This window comes from Alligator sinensis, unplaced genomic scaffold, assembly GCF_000455745.1.
Source record: "Alligator sinensis unplaced genomic scaffold, ASM45574v1 scaffold163_2, whole genome shotgun sequence".
In the NCBI taxonomy this organism is placed as follows: Eukaryota; Metazoa; Chordata; order Crocodylia; family Alligatoridae; genus Alligator; species Alligator sinensis.
In genome coordinates, this window is record NW_005842499.1 from 44137 (window position 1) to 63250 (window position 19114).

Sequence of the window (19114 nt, forward strand, 5' to 3'; positions counted from 1 at the left end):
CCCTCTGGCCCTACACTGGCCCCCCGCAGCAGCCAGAGGGAGCTCTAGGCTCCTCTGGGTGCTAGGCCAGGGGCTGGCAGGGAACATGGGTCCAGGAGACAGCTGCCTTTTGGTGGGGGCTGGGAGATTTCTCCCTGCCTCCCAGAGTTGCCTGCTGTCAGGTCAGGCTCTGGTGGTGGACAATGTCCTCTGCCCCAGCAGCAGGGAGCTCCCAGCCCCCAGCTCCCCTATTTTCTTTACAGTACTTGTGTTTGCAGGTAGTAAATTAACTGCAGAGTAGACCAGATTACTGCTCAGTAAGGGTCTGCATGTGTGGACATCGACGCTTACTATACAATAATTTTCTCTACTGCACAGTAAAGCATGTTGTATAGATGCACCCAGTAATTCCTGTATCAAGCTCTTAGCTTGTGGCTGAGCCACAGCATATAGTTTCACTTCTGAGAAGTTCACAAGTATGTCTCAGCAAACGGGCATTCTAACATGTTGTTGGAGTAGCTGGCTCAGTAGGAAAAGTGCACCCATCATTCTTATAGAATCATCAGTACATTGGCTTTCTTTGGGAATTGGGGGTTTCTTTCTTCCAGGCCACCAGATCCAATCCTGGATAGCTTATTGGAGTTGATAAAGCCAAGGCTTGCAGGCATTGCTATTGAGAAATACAGACTGTTGTAGTAGTGACCCTCTATTGAAATCTATTCTAAATCTTATTTTCATAATTTAGAACTGTTAATGGTCTCACCTTCAGGGCTAAAATTTCCCCAGTTCAGACTCTTCCTAAAGATCTTTTTTTCTTAAAGTCTGTGCCAAAGTTTGCCTACATTTTTGAGAAGAAGGGAAGTCAAGAAAATATACTTATCCTCTTCCATTATAGAAAAAAATACAAGTACTGTATGACAATTCTTTTTTTGAGAATAGGTCTAGCTTAGAAAACCTGGGGAAGGAATACATTTGGTATGGAGATTGATAGTGAAATATACCTTGCTACTGAGAAAGATGGCCTGAAAAATTTCAGAAAGCCCAGGGGGCTTGGAATGAAAACAGTAAAACAACCTTACTGCTATTTTTTAGTAGCACTCCAGTTCTCATACAGGAGACCAGCTCCCATTGAAACGAGTGCTGACACTCCCACCCTACAACAGCACTAACCAGTAGTGGTCACTAATGCTAGAATGTTTGTTTACAACCTTGATATTCTGGTAGGCTCTGGAGTTCTCTTGTTTTGTTTTTGGGATGCTGGGTTATTAATGAAATGTTCATCTTGCATATGAAAATGTTATATTTAAATATTAAAAAGTATTAAAATAAAACAATAAATATAATTATATAATTAAATATAATAATATTTAAATATTAAAAAGTATTACTGTATTTATTTTAATAGTTTGGAAGTTGCATGGTTACAATAAAATCTTTGTTTTGTGCAGGAAAATCTCTGGGGGGGAAAAGACAATGCGCCAGAAGTGGCAGGTAAATGAAGAAACATTTATGTTTAACTCTCCGAGGCAAGGATGGCCAAACTGCAGCATGTGTGCTGCAAGTGGCATAGACAGTTTCTGTATGGGACGTGGCATGTTGGGGTGGGAGGAGTGGCATTTTTATTCAGGCAGCTGAGGGAGCCACTTGACTTAATGGCTCATTGTTCTTCACTCCACAAGGTATTAGTGGTCATCTCTCCTTTTTAATGTTCTTCATGTTCTATTAATCAAGCAAACTTTTTTTTCGGGCAATTTTGCTGTCTGCTAGCTACTTCTGGATGTTCTTCAGTTATTTCAGAACCTTTCAGAATATTTTTAGCTCTTTTCAAAACCCTATATTCACCTGTAGAAACCAGTCTTTAGTAGCAGCTAGGGTTTTAGGTTTTTAGAAAGGGAATGAGCTTTGTCCCTGTTCTATGCAGACATAACTCTGGAAAAATATTTTTTTCTCATGCTGCCTTCCCGAAAACAAGGTGCTTGTCTTAGTTGGGGGCATGTGTTATGTTAGAAAATATGGTATTGGGGGTGATGATGGAGAAGCTCTTTCAGGCAGAGGGAGTGCAAATGATTATGCATATGGTTATTGTAGATGTCCTTCTGCCTTCTCCAAAGCTTTTGGTGCTGCCCAGTGTTTGAAACGGGATGGCTCACGTGTTTAGTTCCCATTGGACTGAGTCCCAACACCTTGCCTCAGGCTGTTTTCCTGGATCCTACATCACGCAGATAAAAACAAATGACAGCCTGCATGTGGCTCTCCTTTAAACCAGGCACAAGCATTACAGTGCTCCATTATATAAATATAGCATGAAAGACTGGTTCCAGACAAGGTGCAAATGACCAGTTCCAAAGGTAAATCAATAGGAAGACTCTTTTGCATGGGTTCACTGACCATTGTACAGGTGCAGCAGACTGCTCTGATCTTTGCTGATTTGAATAGTGAGTGGTACTGATTAATTACACTATAATACTGTAGCTCAGTTGAGCAGGGGCTCCTTGCAATTTTGTCAGTGCTTCCATAGTTTAAAAGCAGCTGCCATTTGTGATGGCTCATAATCCAGCTCATGGACAATTATTAGTGTCATAGTATCATAGTATAGTATCATAGTAGCTAGGGTCAGGAGGGACCCGATCAGATCATCTAGCCCGATCCCCTGCCACAGGCAGGAATGAATGCTGGGTTCACAAGACCCCAGACAGGTGATCATCCAACCTCCTCTTGAATTTGCCTAAGGTAGGGGCGAGGACCACTTCCCTGGGAAGTTGGTTCCAGATTTTGGCCACCCTACCTGTAAAATATTGCCTTCTGATCTCTAACCTAAACCTGTTCTCCATCAGCTTATTACCATTGTTCCTTGTCAGCCCAGGTGGTGCTGGGGAGAAAAGGGCTGTACCCATTTGCTGTTGATCTCCCCTGATGAGTCTGTAGGCAGCCACCAGGTCCCCCCTCAGCCTCCTATTGCTGAGGCTGAACAGGTTCAGGTCCCTCAGTCTCTTCTCGTAGGGCCTGTCCTGCTGCCCTCTCACCAAGTGGGTGGCCCTCCTCTGAACCCTCTCCAGGCTGGCCACATCCTTTTTAAAGTGCGGCGCCCAGAACTGGACTCAGTACTCCAACTGTGACCTGACCAAAGTTGCATAGAGGGGGAGTATCACCTCTCTGGACTGGCTTGAGATGCACCTTTGGATGCATGACAAAGTATGGCTGGCCTTGCTGGCTGCGGTCTGGCATTGGCGGCTCATGTTCATCTTGGAGTCAATAATGACTCCAAGATCCCTTTCCGCCTCTGTGCTTTCAAGAGGGGAACTCCCCAGCCTGTATGTATGCTGTGGATTCCTTCTCCCAAGGTGCAGCACCCTGCATTTGTCTACATTGAACCCCATCCTATTCTCGTCTGCCCACTTTTGTAGTCTGTCTAAATCTAGTTGCAGCCTCTCTCTCCCTTCAAGTGTGTCCACCTCGCCCCACATCTTAGTGTCATCAGCAAACTTCGACAGCATGCTTTCCACCCCCTCGTCCAAGTCGCTGATGAAGATGTGAAACAGTGCGGGCCTGAGGACCGAGCCCTGGGGTACCCCACTGCTCAAATCTCACCAGGTTGAGTACAACCCACCCACCACTACTCTCTGGGTGCGCCCCATCAGCCAATTTTTTACCCATCAGACTGTGTAGGCATCAATGCCACAGTTGCTTAATTTATTGATGAGGATGGGGTGAGAGACAGTGTGAAAGGCCTTCTTAAAGTCTAGAAAGACTACGTCAATGGCAACACCATCATCCAAGGATTTAGTTACTTGGTCATAAAAAGCAATCAGGTTGGTTAGGCAGGACCTGCCTTTGATGAACCCAAGCTGATTGCCCCTGAGCATGATCTCCCCTGCAGGCCCCCCACAGATGTGCTCCTTGATGATTCTCTCCAAGATCTGTCTGACAGTGCAGCAAGTGTGTGGGGCACTTTTATCTGGAGGCAGCAGCACCTGGTTTAGAAGCATTGAGGTAAATGGAGGTAGCACTAACAATGGCTCTCAGTTGGGGGTACCACCATATTTAGAAAAGTAGAGCAGGGTGCCCTGACTTAAAAGGTTGAGAACCACTGAGCTAAATATTTTCAATCTGTGTTTCTCTACCATGGCAGAAGAGAGAAATCAGTAACTTTGACTACCTCATGTACCTGAACACTCTGGCTGGACGGAGCTACAATGACTACATGCAGTACCCAGTGTTCCCTTGGGTCCTTGCTGACTACCACTCACAGGTGAGTGCTTGGCTCTCAGCTGCTGTTCCTGTTCTTTTTGAAAAGCTTCTTTAGTGATGATAATGTCTGAATTGTGTCTTTACAGAGCAGCCCTGCATTAGTGTTAGTGTGCTGGGAGCATGGGGAAGCTTTCAGTCTCGGTAATGCAGGATGTGGAAGTGCAGCTACTAATATATGTGTACCTTAGAAGCACAGCCTGCTCCCCTATGGTGCAGTTCTACTCTACAGCCAGGTGCAGACCAGTGACATGGTCATGTCCCCCACCTCCTCTCTGCCCTCAGATTGGGTATGAAGCAGCTGCCTCTGTGCTGAACTTCTTGGGCCCTTATGTAAGCCATGCCAGTGTATGTGGGAGGCAGTTTGTACACACTGTGCTTCTAGAGTTACTTGCCTTCCTCTACTTTGCTCCTAAGATTCCTTTCCTCTGTCTTAGTGATATTGAACTTCTGGCCAGAAAGGCAGTCACTCAGCAGATACTGGCATTGCTCCAGTAACCAGCTGGTAAATGAGTGATGTCACAAGGCAGACCTCAAACCCAGGGCCACTTCCATGCTTCTAGTTTGCGAGGAAAGCAGGTGCAGTTCCCTAGGTTGAAACAGGAGGCTTTCCATACTGACAAGGGGCTACTCTTCAGACCATGCCTCTAGCCTAGGAATGATGCTGTAGAGTCTGGCCACTTGTGTAGGTGAAGCTCCTTAAGCAGCCTGTGTCAGTGAGTTTGTTGACCTGGGGCTGGTGGAAGGGGTTCCAGGAGATTCTAGACCTGCCAGCTTCCAACATTTGCTTCACCTTCCAGACATTGAACCTTACTAACCCCCGGACCTTCCGAGACCTTTCGAAGCCCATGGGAGCACAGACCTTAGAGAGGAAACGGAAATTCCTCCAGCGCTACAACGAGGTGGAGAAGAGTGAGGGTGAGTGTTTTAGGAGGCTTATGGAGTGTGAATGTCCAGATTCCAGTGAACCCTTTGGAAAATGATAAAGTCCTAGGGAGAAGTCACATGATGACTGGTTGTTTTTAAGCACAGGGCCAGACAGGAGGGAGAGCTCTGGCATCTGGGGAGGCAGTTCAAGATTGTAAGAGATCCTCATTCCATGCTCTCCTATTGTTTTCTACCTTAGCAATGTGTCCTGCATGCCTAGGTCCTCCCTCCCCCAGGCCAGTGTGACATGGTAGGGGCACCCAGCTACAGAGGCCAGTTACTGTCACAAATTCATTGTAGGAAACCTGGCTTAAAGCTTTGGTGCCGGGGGCAGGGAGAGTGAAGCTATTTGGCCCTGAGTGAACAGGGCTTTTCTTGAATTAACAGGAGGGTTGTCTGGAAAGCTTAGGATATTAGAGAGTAATATCTGGAGAGGCTTGGGGGTGAGGGAAGGAAGCAAGCATCTGGGATCTGTCTCCATTAATGTCAAAGCAGTTGCCATTGTGACATTTGCATCATCCTATCCAGTCCATCTATGACCATGTGGTGTATCATTTTTAGGGGTCCCAGCTAGAATTCTGTGGTCATGTGACAAATTGTTGTTGGGGGTATGCCTTGGGAATGAAACAAAATGAAGTTATTTTCCTCTAAGAATGTTGAAGGACCGAATGGATGGTCATTAGGGCCTCTTCTGTTGTAGTTCATTCCAGACTCATGCACTCACGTGTATTTTGAACGTCATGTAAAATGTAGTGGGTGACTGCACAGATGTGACCAGATAACAGCATACCTAGCTACTTGTGCCTACATCCAACCTACTAAATAAGCTTTTGCACACAGGTCCTAGCACATGTCTGTCTTATTTTGAAAACCTTAGCTTCTTAAATAGAGAAATGGTAATTTTCAGATGGCATCATTTGAAACTGATTGTGTCTGATTTACAGGAGACCTGTTGGCCCGATGTCACTACTGTACCCACTATTCATCTGCGATTATAGTGGCATCTTACTTGGTCCGAATGGAGCCATTTACACAAACATTCTGTTCCTTGCAGGTAAAAGGACAAGTCGTCTACCCTTTCTCAAATGCAATACTTAGAGTTGTTATAAGCCACATAAGACGCAAACAACTGGCTAATAAACTAGGTATCAAGTGTGCTGGCAGACATGAAAAAAACAACAAAAAATGGTGCTTTACCATTACCAGAGGAAGCACGTTATTTCAAACCAGTTCCTCATCATCTGTATAAAACAGGCACTTCAGCATTCAGCAGGACTTTTTGGCTCTTTTAGCTAAAGCTGATTCAATCAGCTATTAGATAAAAGTGCCAGAAAGTCCAACCAAAGTGCCCAAACTATACAGACATTGGGCAAACCAGGGCCAACTAATGTGTTGCCTCTTCTGAGCATTTGCTGCACTTAGCGCAGGGGTGCACCAAGCTTAAAGTAAAGCACAGTTTTGTGGGGGGGTTTAACATGTCTGTAAACAGTCTACGTCTTTTGAAATTCCTGCATATCCAGATATGGGAAGCCCCCATCCTGCTCCCACTGACAGCCAGGGCAAAATTTCTAGGGGAGCTGGATCATACCACAGGGGCACTTTGTGTGAAGGCCTGGGAATATGAGCAGTAACTCTTTGGCATATTCATGTTCTAAACTGTCTTCCAGGACAGTGGAATATGCTGTAGGAGCAGAGGGCTTAGAGTATGACCAATCACAAAAGTATGGAGTGTTGTTCCTGGTGCTTTTCCACCAGAGCCATCCCTGGGGGTGTGAATCGGGGTGATCACCCTGGGTCCCACGCTTTGGGGGGCCCCGCAGGGCTGTGCGGAATGGCTGAGGTGACTCCATGCTGCCTCTGGCTTCATGTTCGGCTGCTCGGCACCCCTGCTGCTGAATCCATCCCCAAATCTTGTGTGTGCAGCTGCTCAGCACCTCCCCCCACCACTGAATCCGCCACCAGCTTCCTTGCTTCCGGGGGTAGGCTGTAATTACATTACTCAATTAGTAGAGTCTTCTGAAGCATGCTAATTAGCATGCTCCAGCAGCCTCCTCATCTCATGTATTCAGCATCCCTGCACCTTAATGATGGATGTTTTCCAACATGTCATACAGGTTATATATAGACATTTGGGGAGATTAAGGGGATGTTAGATCAAGTTGAAAATAGCCATCTGTAACACTCTCAATTATCCAAGAGAGGAATTTTCTTGAGTCTCCACCAAGTTAGGCCTCCCCTCGACTTTCCTGCCATGACTTTGATGATAACTAATTGAATAGGAGGGGTTCAGTGTTGGGAATACAAGGGTCCCACTTGGGGTACTCACGGATCTGAGAGCACTTGACAAAGGGGCTCCACCTCTCTTACACCCCCAGCCACATGCCAGCCGTCGATGTTGAGTCAGTGGGAACTGATGTGGGATTCCAATCTGATCCAGCTCTTGACCTAAGGCAATCCTGAAGGTGCTTCCTAGCCTTATCCGGATTGTTAGCTTGTCTCTTGCCAACAAGCCCTGACTTTGGGACTCTGGTATGTCCTGATCTTAACTGCTCTTCAACAAAACTCAAAAGAAATCAATGAAAAAAAGAAGAAAGAGAAGAAAAGAACAAAGAAACAAAGTGGAACCTATTTTCTGGAGGGTTGCCTCTGTTCTGGCTAGTGCCCTTATTAGCCTGTCAACAACTCTCTCATCTCCCTAAAGTTGCTGGATTTTCTCATTAATTGAGGCTTTACTCTCTAGCCTCCGGAGCACAAAGTGTATTCTGCTCCATATAGATTGAGCCCTGGGGCTCTGACACCTCACTAACTTGGTGTCCTGTGCCTGCCGCTGCCTCTGCTGTAGCTATAGAGCAGAGGCAGGCTCTCCTCCTCCCTCCCCAGCACTCCAGGTGTCTTAAATCTTCAACAGTGGCGTCGGGGGCTGATGTCATCAGCCTGGCACCACCCAGCTTGATTGACAACTGGCTCTTAAACCATGGTGGCAGTGCTGTATATCGTCACAACCCTGCCACTTCCTGCCCCAGAGATAAGTTTCTTGTTTTGTTGTGGGCTTGCTCAGACCATTCGCAGTTCTTAGGGTTGCTCATGGGGTCTCTTGGGCCCCTTTTGTTACACCATCCAATATAAGGTAAGTTGGCCTGGGGGGTGGGTAGTGTGGAGGTTGAGGGACTCAGGGAGGGGGGGCAAGCAGGCTCGGGGGGATCAGGGGTTCTGTAGGGAGAATGGGGACAGCAGGGAGGGATTGGGGGCTCTTTACAACACCTCCAGGGACCAGGGGCTATTTTTTTCCATTTAACCCTTCCCCCACCTTGATACAAATAACTCCCCCTGGTGAAGCTACATCCCTCCTGCCCCCATCTCCACCCCAACTGACTTCCTCAGCTCCTGGCATTGGCAAACTGGCACCAGGAGCTGGATGGAGGGTTTGGTGTGGTGGGAAGAGCTAAAAATAGCCTGGTGCCAGGAGGATGGGTAGGAAAATTACAGCCCTAGGGCAGGGGCCAGTGGCTGTGCTTTTCCAGCCTCAGGGCTGCACTGGTAAATGTACAGAAGTTTGGGACACTTGGATTGGTCTAAAAATGGTCAGTCCAATCTAATTTAGAGTACCTCAGAGGTAGGGCTAACTTAGGTTGGGTCATCCATTTTCAGGTCAGTCTAACCTTCTTGGAACTTCTGTACAGCTCACACTTAGATTGACTTAACTAGGTATCTAAGTGTAAGGTCGGCGCTTAAGCAAACTACGTTAGATCAGGTGGCCATTTTTATCACATTCTAACCTCCTCCAAACGTCCATAAATGTCTGTACACAGCTGTAATGAGCAGCAGCAATAGATGTCTGCTGTATGCATTAGCTTTCAGTAGTGTTTCACTGGTTATTGCTACGGTGAATCACAAATGCTACGCCAGATTGCTGAGACACATTTATCCATAGCAAATCAGCAGTCTATGTCTGCTGCTTGGCCACATTCTTGTATGATTAGCAAGTGATTAGTATTTCTGTTTTAAAAAGCTTCTCAGACCTAGTGAAGTACTCTTAAGTATTTCCTTGAGACAGGTCCACTGAATGGACCCATCCTTTGGTTTCCTTTGGTTATATTATTTCTTTGCTCCTGCAATGATACTCATGCATCTGAGCTGGTGCTGTCCTTCCCTTACCTGGTCCTGTAACATGTGGTCCTGTAATATATATCTGCTAACTCTGAGGTGTAGTCAGGAGACCCACAGGCCTAAATAGCCCATGCTGTTGAATTGATTCACTCCATATTTGCAGAAGTGTCCTTACACATTGTCTGGCAGTGCTCTTTCCTGACCTGTTCATCCTGCTGTCAGGGTGACTGTTTGGGGTGTGTGAAGCAGCCCCTATTCGATTCAGATTTGGATTCGGCCTGAATCAGGGACAGTGATTCGATTAGTTGATTCTGATCACTGTCCCTAGTTAGATTCATCCAAATCCAAATCTGAAGATTTGATGCAGATTCAGGCGATTTGGACATAGACACAGCTTTAAAAGTTTTTTCTACATACCTTGAGGTAGCAGGTGTGGCTCGTGATCCCTGCAATGCTGGGGTGCATGGAGCATCCCACAGGAGTGTGGGGGGCCCTCCACATGCTTGGAGGCAAACCCGGAAGTGGACCGGAAGTAGTTCCAGTCCATGTCTGGGTCTGCTGCTGGGGAGCCCCCCGTGCTTCTGTGGGACACTCCATGTGCCCCGGCATTGCAGCACTCACAAGCCCCTGCTACCTAGAGGTATGTAGAAAAAGCAGTTAAGGCTGTCTCTACGTCCGAATCTCCAAATCTCTCCGAATTGATTTGGAGGGTTCCAGTTTGATTCAGAGAGATTAAAGGGTCCTCTGATTTGATTCTGATTTGGAGGTTTGGCCACTGAATTGGGCCGAATCTCCGCCGAATCGAATCAAGGACTGAAGCTTTGCACAGCCCTAGTGACTGTATCCCTTTTCTGGGAGTTAGATTCTTTCCTTTCTGCTTTAGGCCTTTTGTCCCCACAGCTTGAGTTGGAAGGCTCTCATGGTTAAAAACTTTATTCTAACTAGCGTCCTAAATTTATCAATAGCCAATTGATCCCCATTTGTTTTTCTGCTTAAATGTCATTCTGCCTCCTTGGTTTTTACCCCTTTGATGTGGTTATGGAGATCTGTGTTTATAGAAAGATATAGTTGTGCTGTGCACTTCAGAGGAGTCACTTCAGCTCTCTGACCAGAGGAAGTGTCTGGTGCAATCATTTCAAGCCAAAAGTCAGGTGCTTCTCTATCAGGATCCAGTGCTATGCACTGTCAACCCTTTAAGCAGTGAAATATACTCAGTACTTCCAGAGTCAGTGCTTATTGGAACAAAGAATGGTTCCAACTTTTCCCGGTGAACACTTTGCCCAACTGCTTTGCGTACATTTGACTCTATGGTATCCTTAAAGGTATTTATGTTTACCGTTTGCCCCTGATTACTGAGATGGCTTTACTGAAAGGAAGAAAACGATGGGCCTTACTTCATGCAGCCAATTGAAAGGCCGTAAGAGTTTATGTTGACTTGCAGTCTAAAGGCATAAAGCAATTCCAGATTCTCTTTTCTCCTTTCAGTGCAGTTTCTGCATTCCAAGAGAGAGAGAAAACTCATTAATTCTGATATAAATATATGCAAATAAATTTATTAATATAAGAAATGGGAAAATCAGTTATTGCTTCCTTTATAAATAATACAGGCTTAACTTTTAAAGATATTACTTTTCCCTAAAATGAATTAGACAGCCAGGGAAAAAATCACATTTTTTCGTAGTGGTAATATCTTTAACCAGATTTGTTGCACTAACAGCATTTCCTATGTATATATTATTTTTATTTAATACAGGTAATCTTTTTATTACAAATCATATTGTTTCTCAGGAGATTACCATCAGCTCTCATAAAAACTACAAAAAAGATGAAAAAGCATCAATCACAACAAGACACAGTGCTCTGTGTGCAGATTAAATACACAAAGCCCTTTAATATGCTTCAATGAGGTACTTGTTAGCTGTTGATTTATTTATTGTCCTCCTCCTCCTGTTTTAATTTCAATTTCTATTTGACTTTAAAGGTCCCTGCCTGATAATGACCAAGCCCAAAATGACCTTGTGCGTCAGATTCATTCCCAATGAGATTAAGTCACGTGTTCATTTGTGATCCCTTGAGTGGCTGTGGACAGGTGCCACAATTTTCAGTGTGATGGAGAAAGTGAGAATAAAATATAAGGAAATGAACTAGAAATTACTGTTGGTGTGGTGAATTAAGGTTGAGGCTGGGCCAAAATCCTAATCCAATTCTGCTTTGGGAACACTGTAGCTGAATTCTTCCATTTGTAATGACAAATGCCCGATCAACATGGGAGTGGCCCAGTGTTGACCTGTGAGCACAGGAGATCTTCCAACTAACTCCATATCTAAGCTCCATTGACTTGCATTATCTTGTACCTGTTTGCTTAAATGTAGAATTTGCCCAGAAGAGGGTAGGCTCCCACTTTTACATAGATGCTTCTCTGTTACTTTTGTATATAGCATACTGGCCGCATCTACATAAGATACTGACTGCGCAGTAGCTTGTTACTGTTGTGCAGTTGTATCACATGGCATGAAGCATGATGTGATGCTACTGTGCAGTCAGTGTCACCAAAAAGCCATTTGGGGATGCTACTATGCAGTAACACTGGTTACTGCACAGTCATTTAGTACTTGTGTGTGTGAGTACTAAATGACTGTACAGTAACTGCGCAGTCAGCGTCTCGTGTAGACATGACAACTGAATGGTAAAGCCCCAGTTGTTTGTAAGTAATGCCAAAGAGATGATTCACTTTTGATCTGGCACCTGACATGGCACATGTAGAGAATATAGGAGCTGAAGTCTTATCAAGAAGTCAGTCAAACAGAACCTGAATACCCTACATGCAGATGTGCTGCCTTTTGTGCAAGCATATGTCTTTGCCAATTCAAAGCAAGTAGACTGCTCAACCATGATGGGGAATTCCAGCTCTCTATAAATTAGTCACAAAAGATTTGAGTCAGTGGAAGTTTACCTTGGCTTCTTTTCTGTAGGTCAGATTCAGTCTTAACTGGCCTTTGAACTCTTGTGTTTAAATCCATCTTGGGAAGCTGCTCATATTATGAAACAAATGACTCCCATGAGCAAATCTACATAAAAACTAAGATGTAATTAAATCCCTTTGAGAGTATCTATATGTGATATTAACAAGACGCAATAAACTCCAGTGCGAACTGCTCCCAGGCGCAGCATTTACATCCATTGCCCAGGACCACAGCATGTTGAACTGTGTCAGAGAAGCCCCAGCTGGTAGGGGGTCAACTTGCCAGGCCAGAGCTGCTTCCCTCTGGCTCAGCTTGCTGCAGATAGGCTGGCTGGGGCATGAGGGTGCTACAGTGTGGGGCTAGCCCTGTACTGTAGTACCCTCATGCCCCAGCCAGCCCTGGTCACTGTCTACACATGTGTTATGGCAGAGCAAATAATTCTACCATAAGACAGTACTTGTCCAAAACAGTACTAGCCTATGGCAGACCTAATTCATTTACTCTGGCCTAATAGGGATGCATGTGTAGATGGTGATGCTTTACTGCAGAACTACTTAGTGAACGCCACAGTAAAGCATCTTATGTAGATCCACTCTGTGACAGCATTTTCTTTGGAAAAGCCTAATGATCTGGCTTGCCCAGAGAATACAGTTCAAAATGTATCCCCTGCTGAAATTGTTTTTCCCAAGCTAGCAGTCAGTGCCATCTTTCATTGGGTACGATCTCCCAGCAGGCAAGGGTTAAGGGCCTATCATAGGCTAGTGAGACTTAGATCTGATATATATATATATATATATATATATATATATATAGTTCTTGTATACTGTATATATATATATAGTTCTAGTATACTGTACCTGGAGTCACGATCTATCTTTGTAGAAAGCATCTTGGAATGCAGTAGCTGGATTGGAAGTCTTTGTTAATTGTCCTACTATTCCTGACATCTGAAAAATGTGAGAACTAATAATAAGTTAGAGTCCTGGATAGTAGGAATGGATAGGTATGTATGTATCAGCTAGTTTTCTGCTTTATAGAGGGATGCTTTTGATCTGTCTCCCATAACCTTATCCAGCACACAAAGAGAACCTGGATTATCCAGGACTCAGAAAAATTGTATGATGTCCTGCAGCATTATTGGAGAAATATCCTAGACCAGGTTATGGAATTAGCAAAGATCCCAAGCAAAAGATCAGGAGCATTTGTGCTTAATTGGTATATAATGGGTGCATCTACGTGTGAAATTAAGGCAAAGCAATAAACTCTGAAGCAGTTTGAGTCTGAGTAAAATGTTCCTGGGCGCAGTGTCTACATGTGCACCTGGGACAGTAGCAATTTGAGCCAGGACAGAGTAGGCCTGGGCTGGCAGGGACATGGGGGTCAGCCCTGGGCTCCAGGTGTTGGTGTTGGGCAGTGGGGGGGCTGGCTGGGGCACTGTTTGCTATAGAAAATTAACCATATGCGCCCAATGGGCCACTAATCCCAGGTGGACCATCAACTTTTTCTGACCCCTGTAACTAGCTATGAACCAATACCCCAGCCTAGTGTTCAGGGTTTTGACTAGAAAGTAGAGTTGTCCTATAGAATCCAATGTGAGCCATGAGCTACAGTGACTCTATGTTACTACTCACAAGCGTGCAGGAGAGGCAGAAGACCTCTAGGCTGTCCAGATACTAATGGGATAAGTCACATTCTGCCAGCCTAATTTTTCCCTTGAAGTTTTAATGAGACATGAATATCTCACTTTCCTGTCCAAGCTATCAGATCAAATAGCTTAACCCTGGTAAGTACTAGTTACATTGTTCTAGAAGTAAATTTGTGTCAGTGGTGGGGGGTAGTGACCTCTTCCTAAATATAAGGGTGGATTTTTGCAAATGGCAAACAGTCTTAGGAACGTAAGTCCCAGTGGAATTTGCTGAGACTCGAGCTCCTATATCATAGAGACACATTGAAAATATCACCTAAAATATATCATGGGCCCAATCCTAGGCAAATGTCCCTATCATTGAGATGCTTTTTCCAAGGTTCTAAATAAGGAAAGCTTCCTTATTCACGAAGACATACAAAAAAACTAGAACTCTTGGTTCCAGAATGATACCTTTTATTAGACCATCTGGAAAATCGCAAGAAAAATTGTCCTTTTCTGCAAGCGTTTGGGATCAAAGTCCCTTCATCAGGTTCTGGGAAAGGTATAGATGGTACAAGATGGTAAAAAGTCCCCATAGGTAGGAAATAAACTTCATTTTTGCACAGAGGGAGCTGAAGGTGGAAGGCTGTCCCCCTGGGTCCGTGAGAGTGTCTTTGTGAGCTGTGCTGAGTAGCTATTTGATCTGTAGATCAGGTAAAATTCCTTCCCTGGAGGTGTCAGATGGCAGGCAGGGTGGTAAAAAATCTTTCTTGTTGTTCTGCAATGATGTTTAAAATTCAAAATTGGCTAAAATAGTACACCCCTAAAACATGAAAGTACACCCCTATTCATGAAGGGCACTTAAGCAAGTGTTTAATATCCATAAAATTAATCATGGGTTTATTTGCTTTCCTAAAAAGAATTCTTTGCAAGGATGTGCTTAACTGCTTTCCTCAGTCAGGCCTAAATCAGTGCACCAAGGTTGTTCCCATTGATTTAAAAGTGTTTTGGGATGAAAGACATGAGTGATCATTATCATCATCAAAATAGTCTTTGTTATCAGCCTGAATTTAGCAGACAGTGGGTGCATCTACATGTGCAATTCATGTCACTGTAGTTTATTGCTCCTGGGTGCCATATTGGAGCCTAAGAAACTTGTGGACTTTTGACTGCATAAGAAAGTTATGGAAGGTCCATCACTGGAGATGTTCAAGAAGAGGTTGGACAAGCATTGGTCAGGGGTGATCTAGGAGCAGCTATATTTATGCTCTTCTATGGTCATTCCCATGTTTCTGGGCTTTGCTGGTTGCACTTGGGGCCAGAAAAGAATTATTTTCCTGTCCTGCTGATGCACGTGTTCTGGAGGTTTTTTTCCCCTTCCTCAGAAGCAGTGGGTTCTGGCTGTAGCCAAGTCTGGGGATTTTGACTAGTGTGTGCCAGTGCTCCTACTGGGATTTAAACCTGGAGGTTTCTGGTTACAGGGTCTTGCCCTTCTGCTCTGGGTTGGACTGATCACCATATCTGGGTCAAGAACAAATTTATCCTTTGATCATATTGATATAGAATCATAGAAAACTAGGGTTGGAAGGGACCTCAGGAGGTCATCTAGTCCAACACCCTGCTCAAAGCAGGACCATCCCCAACTAGTTCATCCCAGCCAAAGTTTTGTCTAGCTGGATCTTAAAAACATCCAAGGATGGAGATTCCACCACCAATGGACTGTGGAGGCCTTTGGTGATATGGACTGTCGAGGTTTTTGCCTTCCTGTTTAGCTGGGCTGGGGGGGCAGGGGGTGAGGTTGATGGCCCTCTTCTTTGGATCACTCAAGCATATTTTAACAGTCCTTGCAGCAGCAGGACATTGGCCACTGTGATTCCCCTGCTTTACCTGTGGCAGGTTAGGGCGTTATGTCTTGTGGTTGTGTCAGGGTTGAATGTGTAGTCTTGCTAAAAGGTTAGACAATGGCTTTGTATAGGATGGTTTGAGTAGGGATGATCCTGTTTCAAACGGGGTTACATTAAATGACATGTGAAGGTCCCATCCAGTCCTACATTTCTTTGATTCTGAGACTGGACACTCCCCCTCTGTGTTTCTCTCTCCAATGCAGGGTGGAGGCTTTGATGTTGCAGACCGGATGTTTCACAGTGTGAAGAACACGTGGGACTCAGCATCACGAGAAAACATGAGTGATGTCAGGGAGCTCATCCCTGAATTCTTCTACTTGCCTGAGTTTTTAACCAACTCTAATAATTTTGAATTTGGTAAGTCTCGAACGGAGCAAGAGCACTCCTGCTAGCGTTGTGCTGTGAGACAGAATCTCAATGTGTTAAGGTTCCTTGGCTGATGTGGCTCCTAGCCGTGCAGTTTGAAACATGACCCCAGTATCCCAATGGCAAGGAGGTTTAGTTTCAATCTCCCATTTCAGCATTGTACTTTGCTAGTTTGGAGCTAAGCCCTAGATCTAGAACAGTGGTTCTCGACCTTTTTTGTACTGAGACAATATGGATAGGACCCATTTCTAAAGATCAATGGCCAGTCCTGACCCACAGCCCCCTGCCCCCCAGCCCTGCTGGAGAGGGCCCCCAGTTGCCCCCATCCTGCTCAGGGCAGAGCACGGCGTGTGCAGCAGCTCTGGCTCATTCAGGCAGCACTGGAGCAAGTCTGCCCCTGGCATGGGCTGGAGGGAGGAGGAGAGGAGGCCTGTGGCACCCTGCATGCCCTGGGCTGGGGTTCCTGTGCTGTGCCAGGCAGCCTGGTCATGGCCCCACCTGCCTACTGCGCAACGTCTCCCAGGCGCCTCACAGGGTACGAGCACCAGCCCTGGTGCTGCCAGCCCAGCCATGCAACTCTGCCACCCTGAAAGGCCTGCCCCCCCACCCCTGCTGGAGGGGCAGATGCCTTCCCCCCTTGCCTCCCCTGCTGTGATGCAGCCTCAGTGTCTGGCTCCCTTCCTCTAGTACTGGAAGGCACCTGCCCCCGCCTCACACACCCATCCCCTCCACACATGCGTGTGCGCGCACACACACACGCGCGCACACATACACACTCACGTGCGCACAAACACACACACACAGATAGTCCCCAAGCCCTGAACCTCCAACCCCAACTCCCTATACATTTACCTGCATCCAGCTGCTGGGGCAGCTCTCACCACCCTGCCTGGCTGTATGCTGGTCACGTGCATGTGAGCGCACAGACAAATAACTAAATAATTATTTTTCCAAATATTTAGTTGGTCTAATAAAAGATACCACATCTACCCAAAGAACCTTGTCTGCCAGAACATGGATCTAAACTTTGCATTTATACCCTTTTTGTTAACCCTATATATAACAAGGGCTGAAGTAGCCTCCCACCCTCAGCAGCATTTGCAGCCAGGGCCTTGGCCTCAGTTTAGGTTTTGTGATTAAAGCCCAGCTATGAGAGAGACATAAGGTACAGTGCTACTATAGTTAGTGTTTATGTGAGTTCAAGCCCTTCTTCAAACTCATAACAAAGGCCATGCCCAGTTGTAAATGGTTATTGTATCTGGTCACTGAAGCCGAGCTGTCAAAACTGATCAGAAGTAAGGCTTGCTGCATTACTCCCTTGCGTGCTGCTGGTTACAGAAACTAGCATATCTTACCTACACTACCTCTGGGTTTGCTTGGCTTGTGTTTGCAGTCAGGGCTGGAATGGAGTTCATTCTAGGAACATGTACATTTTTTATTGTGGTAATAACTAATAGTGGGGGAACTTCTGAAGATTCAGTTCTTGATGTTAGTTTGCACCTTTATTCTTATGTCCTCTCTGCTGTTTAATCACTATGGATCTACTAAACTAGATTGGGAATCCCAAGAGAAATAGCTTCCTCCAGTATTTTAGGGGATCTGGTCTATATCTGAGGCAGGACCCAGAACTGCAGTGGTACTAAAACTAACTGTAATTTTTCAGGCCTGAGGCTTGCCTTGTTGAAACAGAAATCAGAAATGGAAACTAAACTATAATTTCTCCAGCTGATTCTTGTGTCTTATTTTCCCTTTGTGGATGTTGTAGGCAGCATGCAGGATGGAACTGTGATGGGAGATATACAGCTTCCCCCCTGGGCAGATGGAGACCCTCATAAATTCATCAATTTACATAGGCAGGTCAGTAACTACTTGAAATCTGAAATGCCATGATCTGACATTGCAATGGATCCCAGTAAGTAGGAGATGAATAAGTAGTATCCAAACCACAGCACTGATTCCAAGTACACTGGTCCCTCTGCAGAACATCGTACCTGGCTCTGAATTTTGCGTGTGACACTTGTCTCTGTGGTAAGCCAATTCCAACTTGCTATGCAAATGCTCTAAACTTGATAAAGTTTGGATCTGGATCAGAGCTCTGTGACATGGACCTTGTCTGTCTGCAATTGCATGTGTATAATGCATATTTGCTCTCCCAGCTGTGTGTGCACATCACACAGCTGCTTGAATATCAGAGTTAACTAGCTACCTTTGTCACTGTCAAATCATTCCAGATCCTTGTAGCTTTTACTAACAGAGCCTGATCTAATTGCTGTTTCACACTGACTTTAGTGTCGGTCACCCACTGGCAGTCTGAAAGCAAACAGCCCTAAAATGCTGGGACATATGACAAGTAATTCTATTTACTAATGACTAGAAAAGACCTAGTCCTGTTGTGTGTCTTGTGGTGGAGACAAAACCAGATGGTGAAAAATGCAAAGGGAATTTATCTAGAGAGGTTGCTAAATGCAGAGAGTTTTGGTGGTGCACTTTAGCTCCCAGACTGGTTTGCTTTACCACTAAAGGTCACTATGCAGTGTCCCCCTCAGTCTTGGGGTAAGGTGAGGAGGAAACGGGCTGTGCTAAAGTTTACTGGGGCGTGTCCACATGAGCATGCACGTGCCTCTTGCTGTGTCTCAAGCCCCTTTGAGATGCTGCAAGACGCATGCACAGGAACAAAAAACATTCCCTGCACTGCATATTTGTAGTGCAGGGGCAAAATTTGACACCTGGATATGTAGGTATCTAAAAATACCCTGGGAGAAAAAGGAGGGGCAGGGCACGGTCCCGGACAGTGCCCAGAGCCAACCAGAGGCTTGGTCCTTCATAGAGACACTCTGGTAGCCAGCCAGAGCATCTCTATGGCTGGCCGTTTCCCCGGTACTGAAGCACACTGCCTGCCTTATATGGGTAGTGCAGGTTGCAGTGACTGGGACCTGGGTTCTATGCCAGGTAAGTAGGGGGTGGGGGGGGCTGGAAGAGGGGGGAGGGGACTATGG

General features: G+C 45.5%; 1 protein-coding gene across 1 annotated transcript in view; it reads left to right on the forward strand.

Annotated features, from left to right (window-relative positions):
* Positions 1 to 4108: 4108 nt before the first annotated feature.
* LOC102376229 (WD repeat- and FYVE domain-containing protein 4-like) overlaps positions 4109 to 19114 on the forward strand; it is a 62331-nt gene continuing 47325 nt past the window's right edge. The window contains exons 1-5 of the mRNA XM_006031340.3: positions 4109 to 4228; positions 5025 to 5142; positions 6096 to 6205; positions 15956 to 16109; positions 17884 to 17975. Coding sequence (XP_006031402.2) covers positions 4139 to 4228; positions 5025 to 5142; positions 6096 to 6205; positions 15956 to 16109; positions 17884 to 17975 — 564 coding nt within the window. The 5' untranslated portion in view covers positions 4109 to 4138. The remainder of the gene's footprint in view (positions 4229 to 5024; positions 5143 to 6095; positions 6206 to 15955; positions 16110 to 17883; positions 17976 to 19114) is intronic.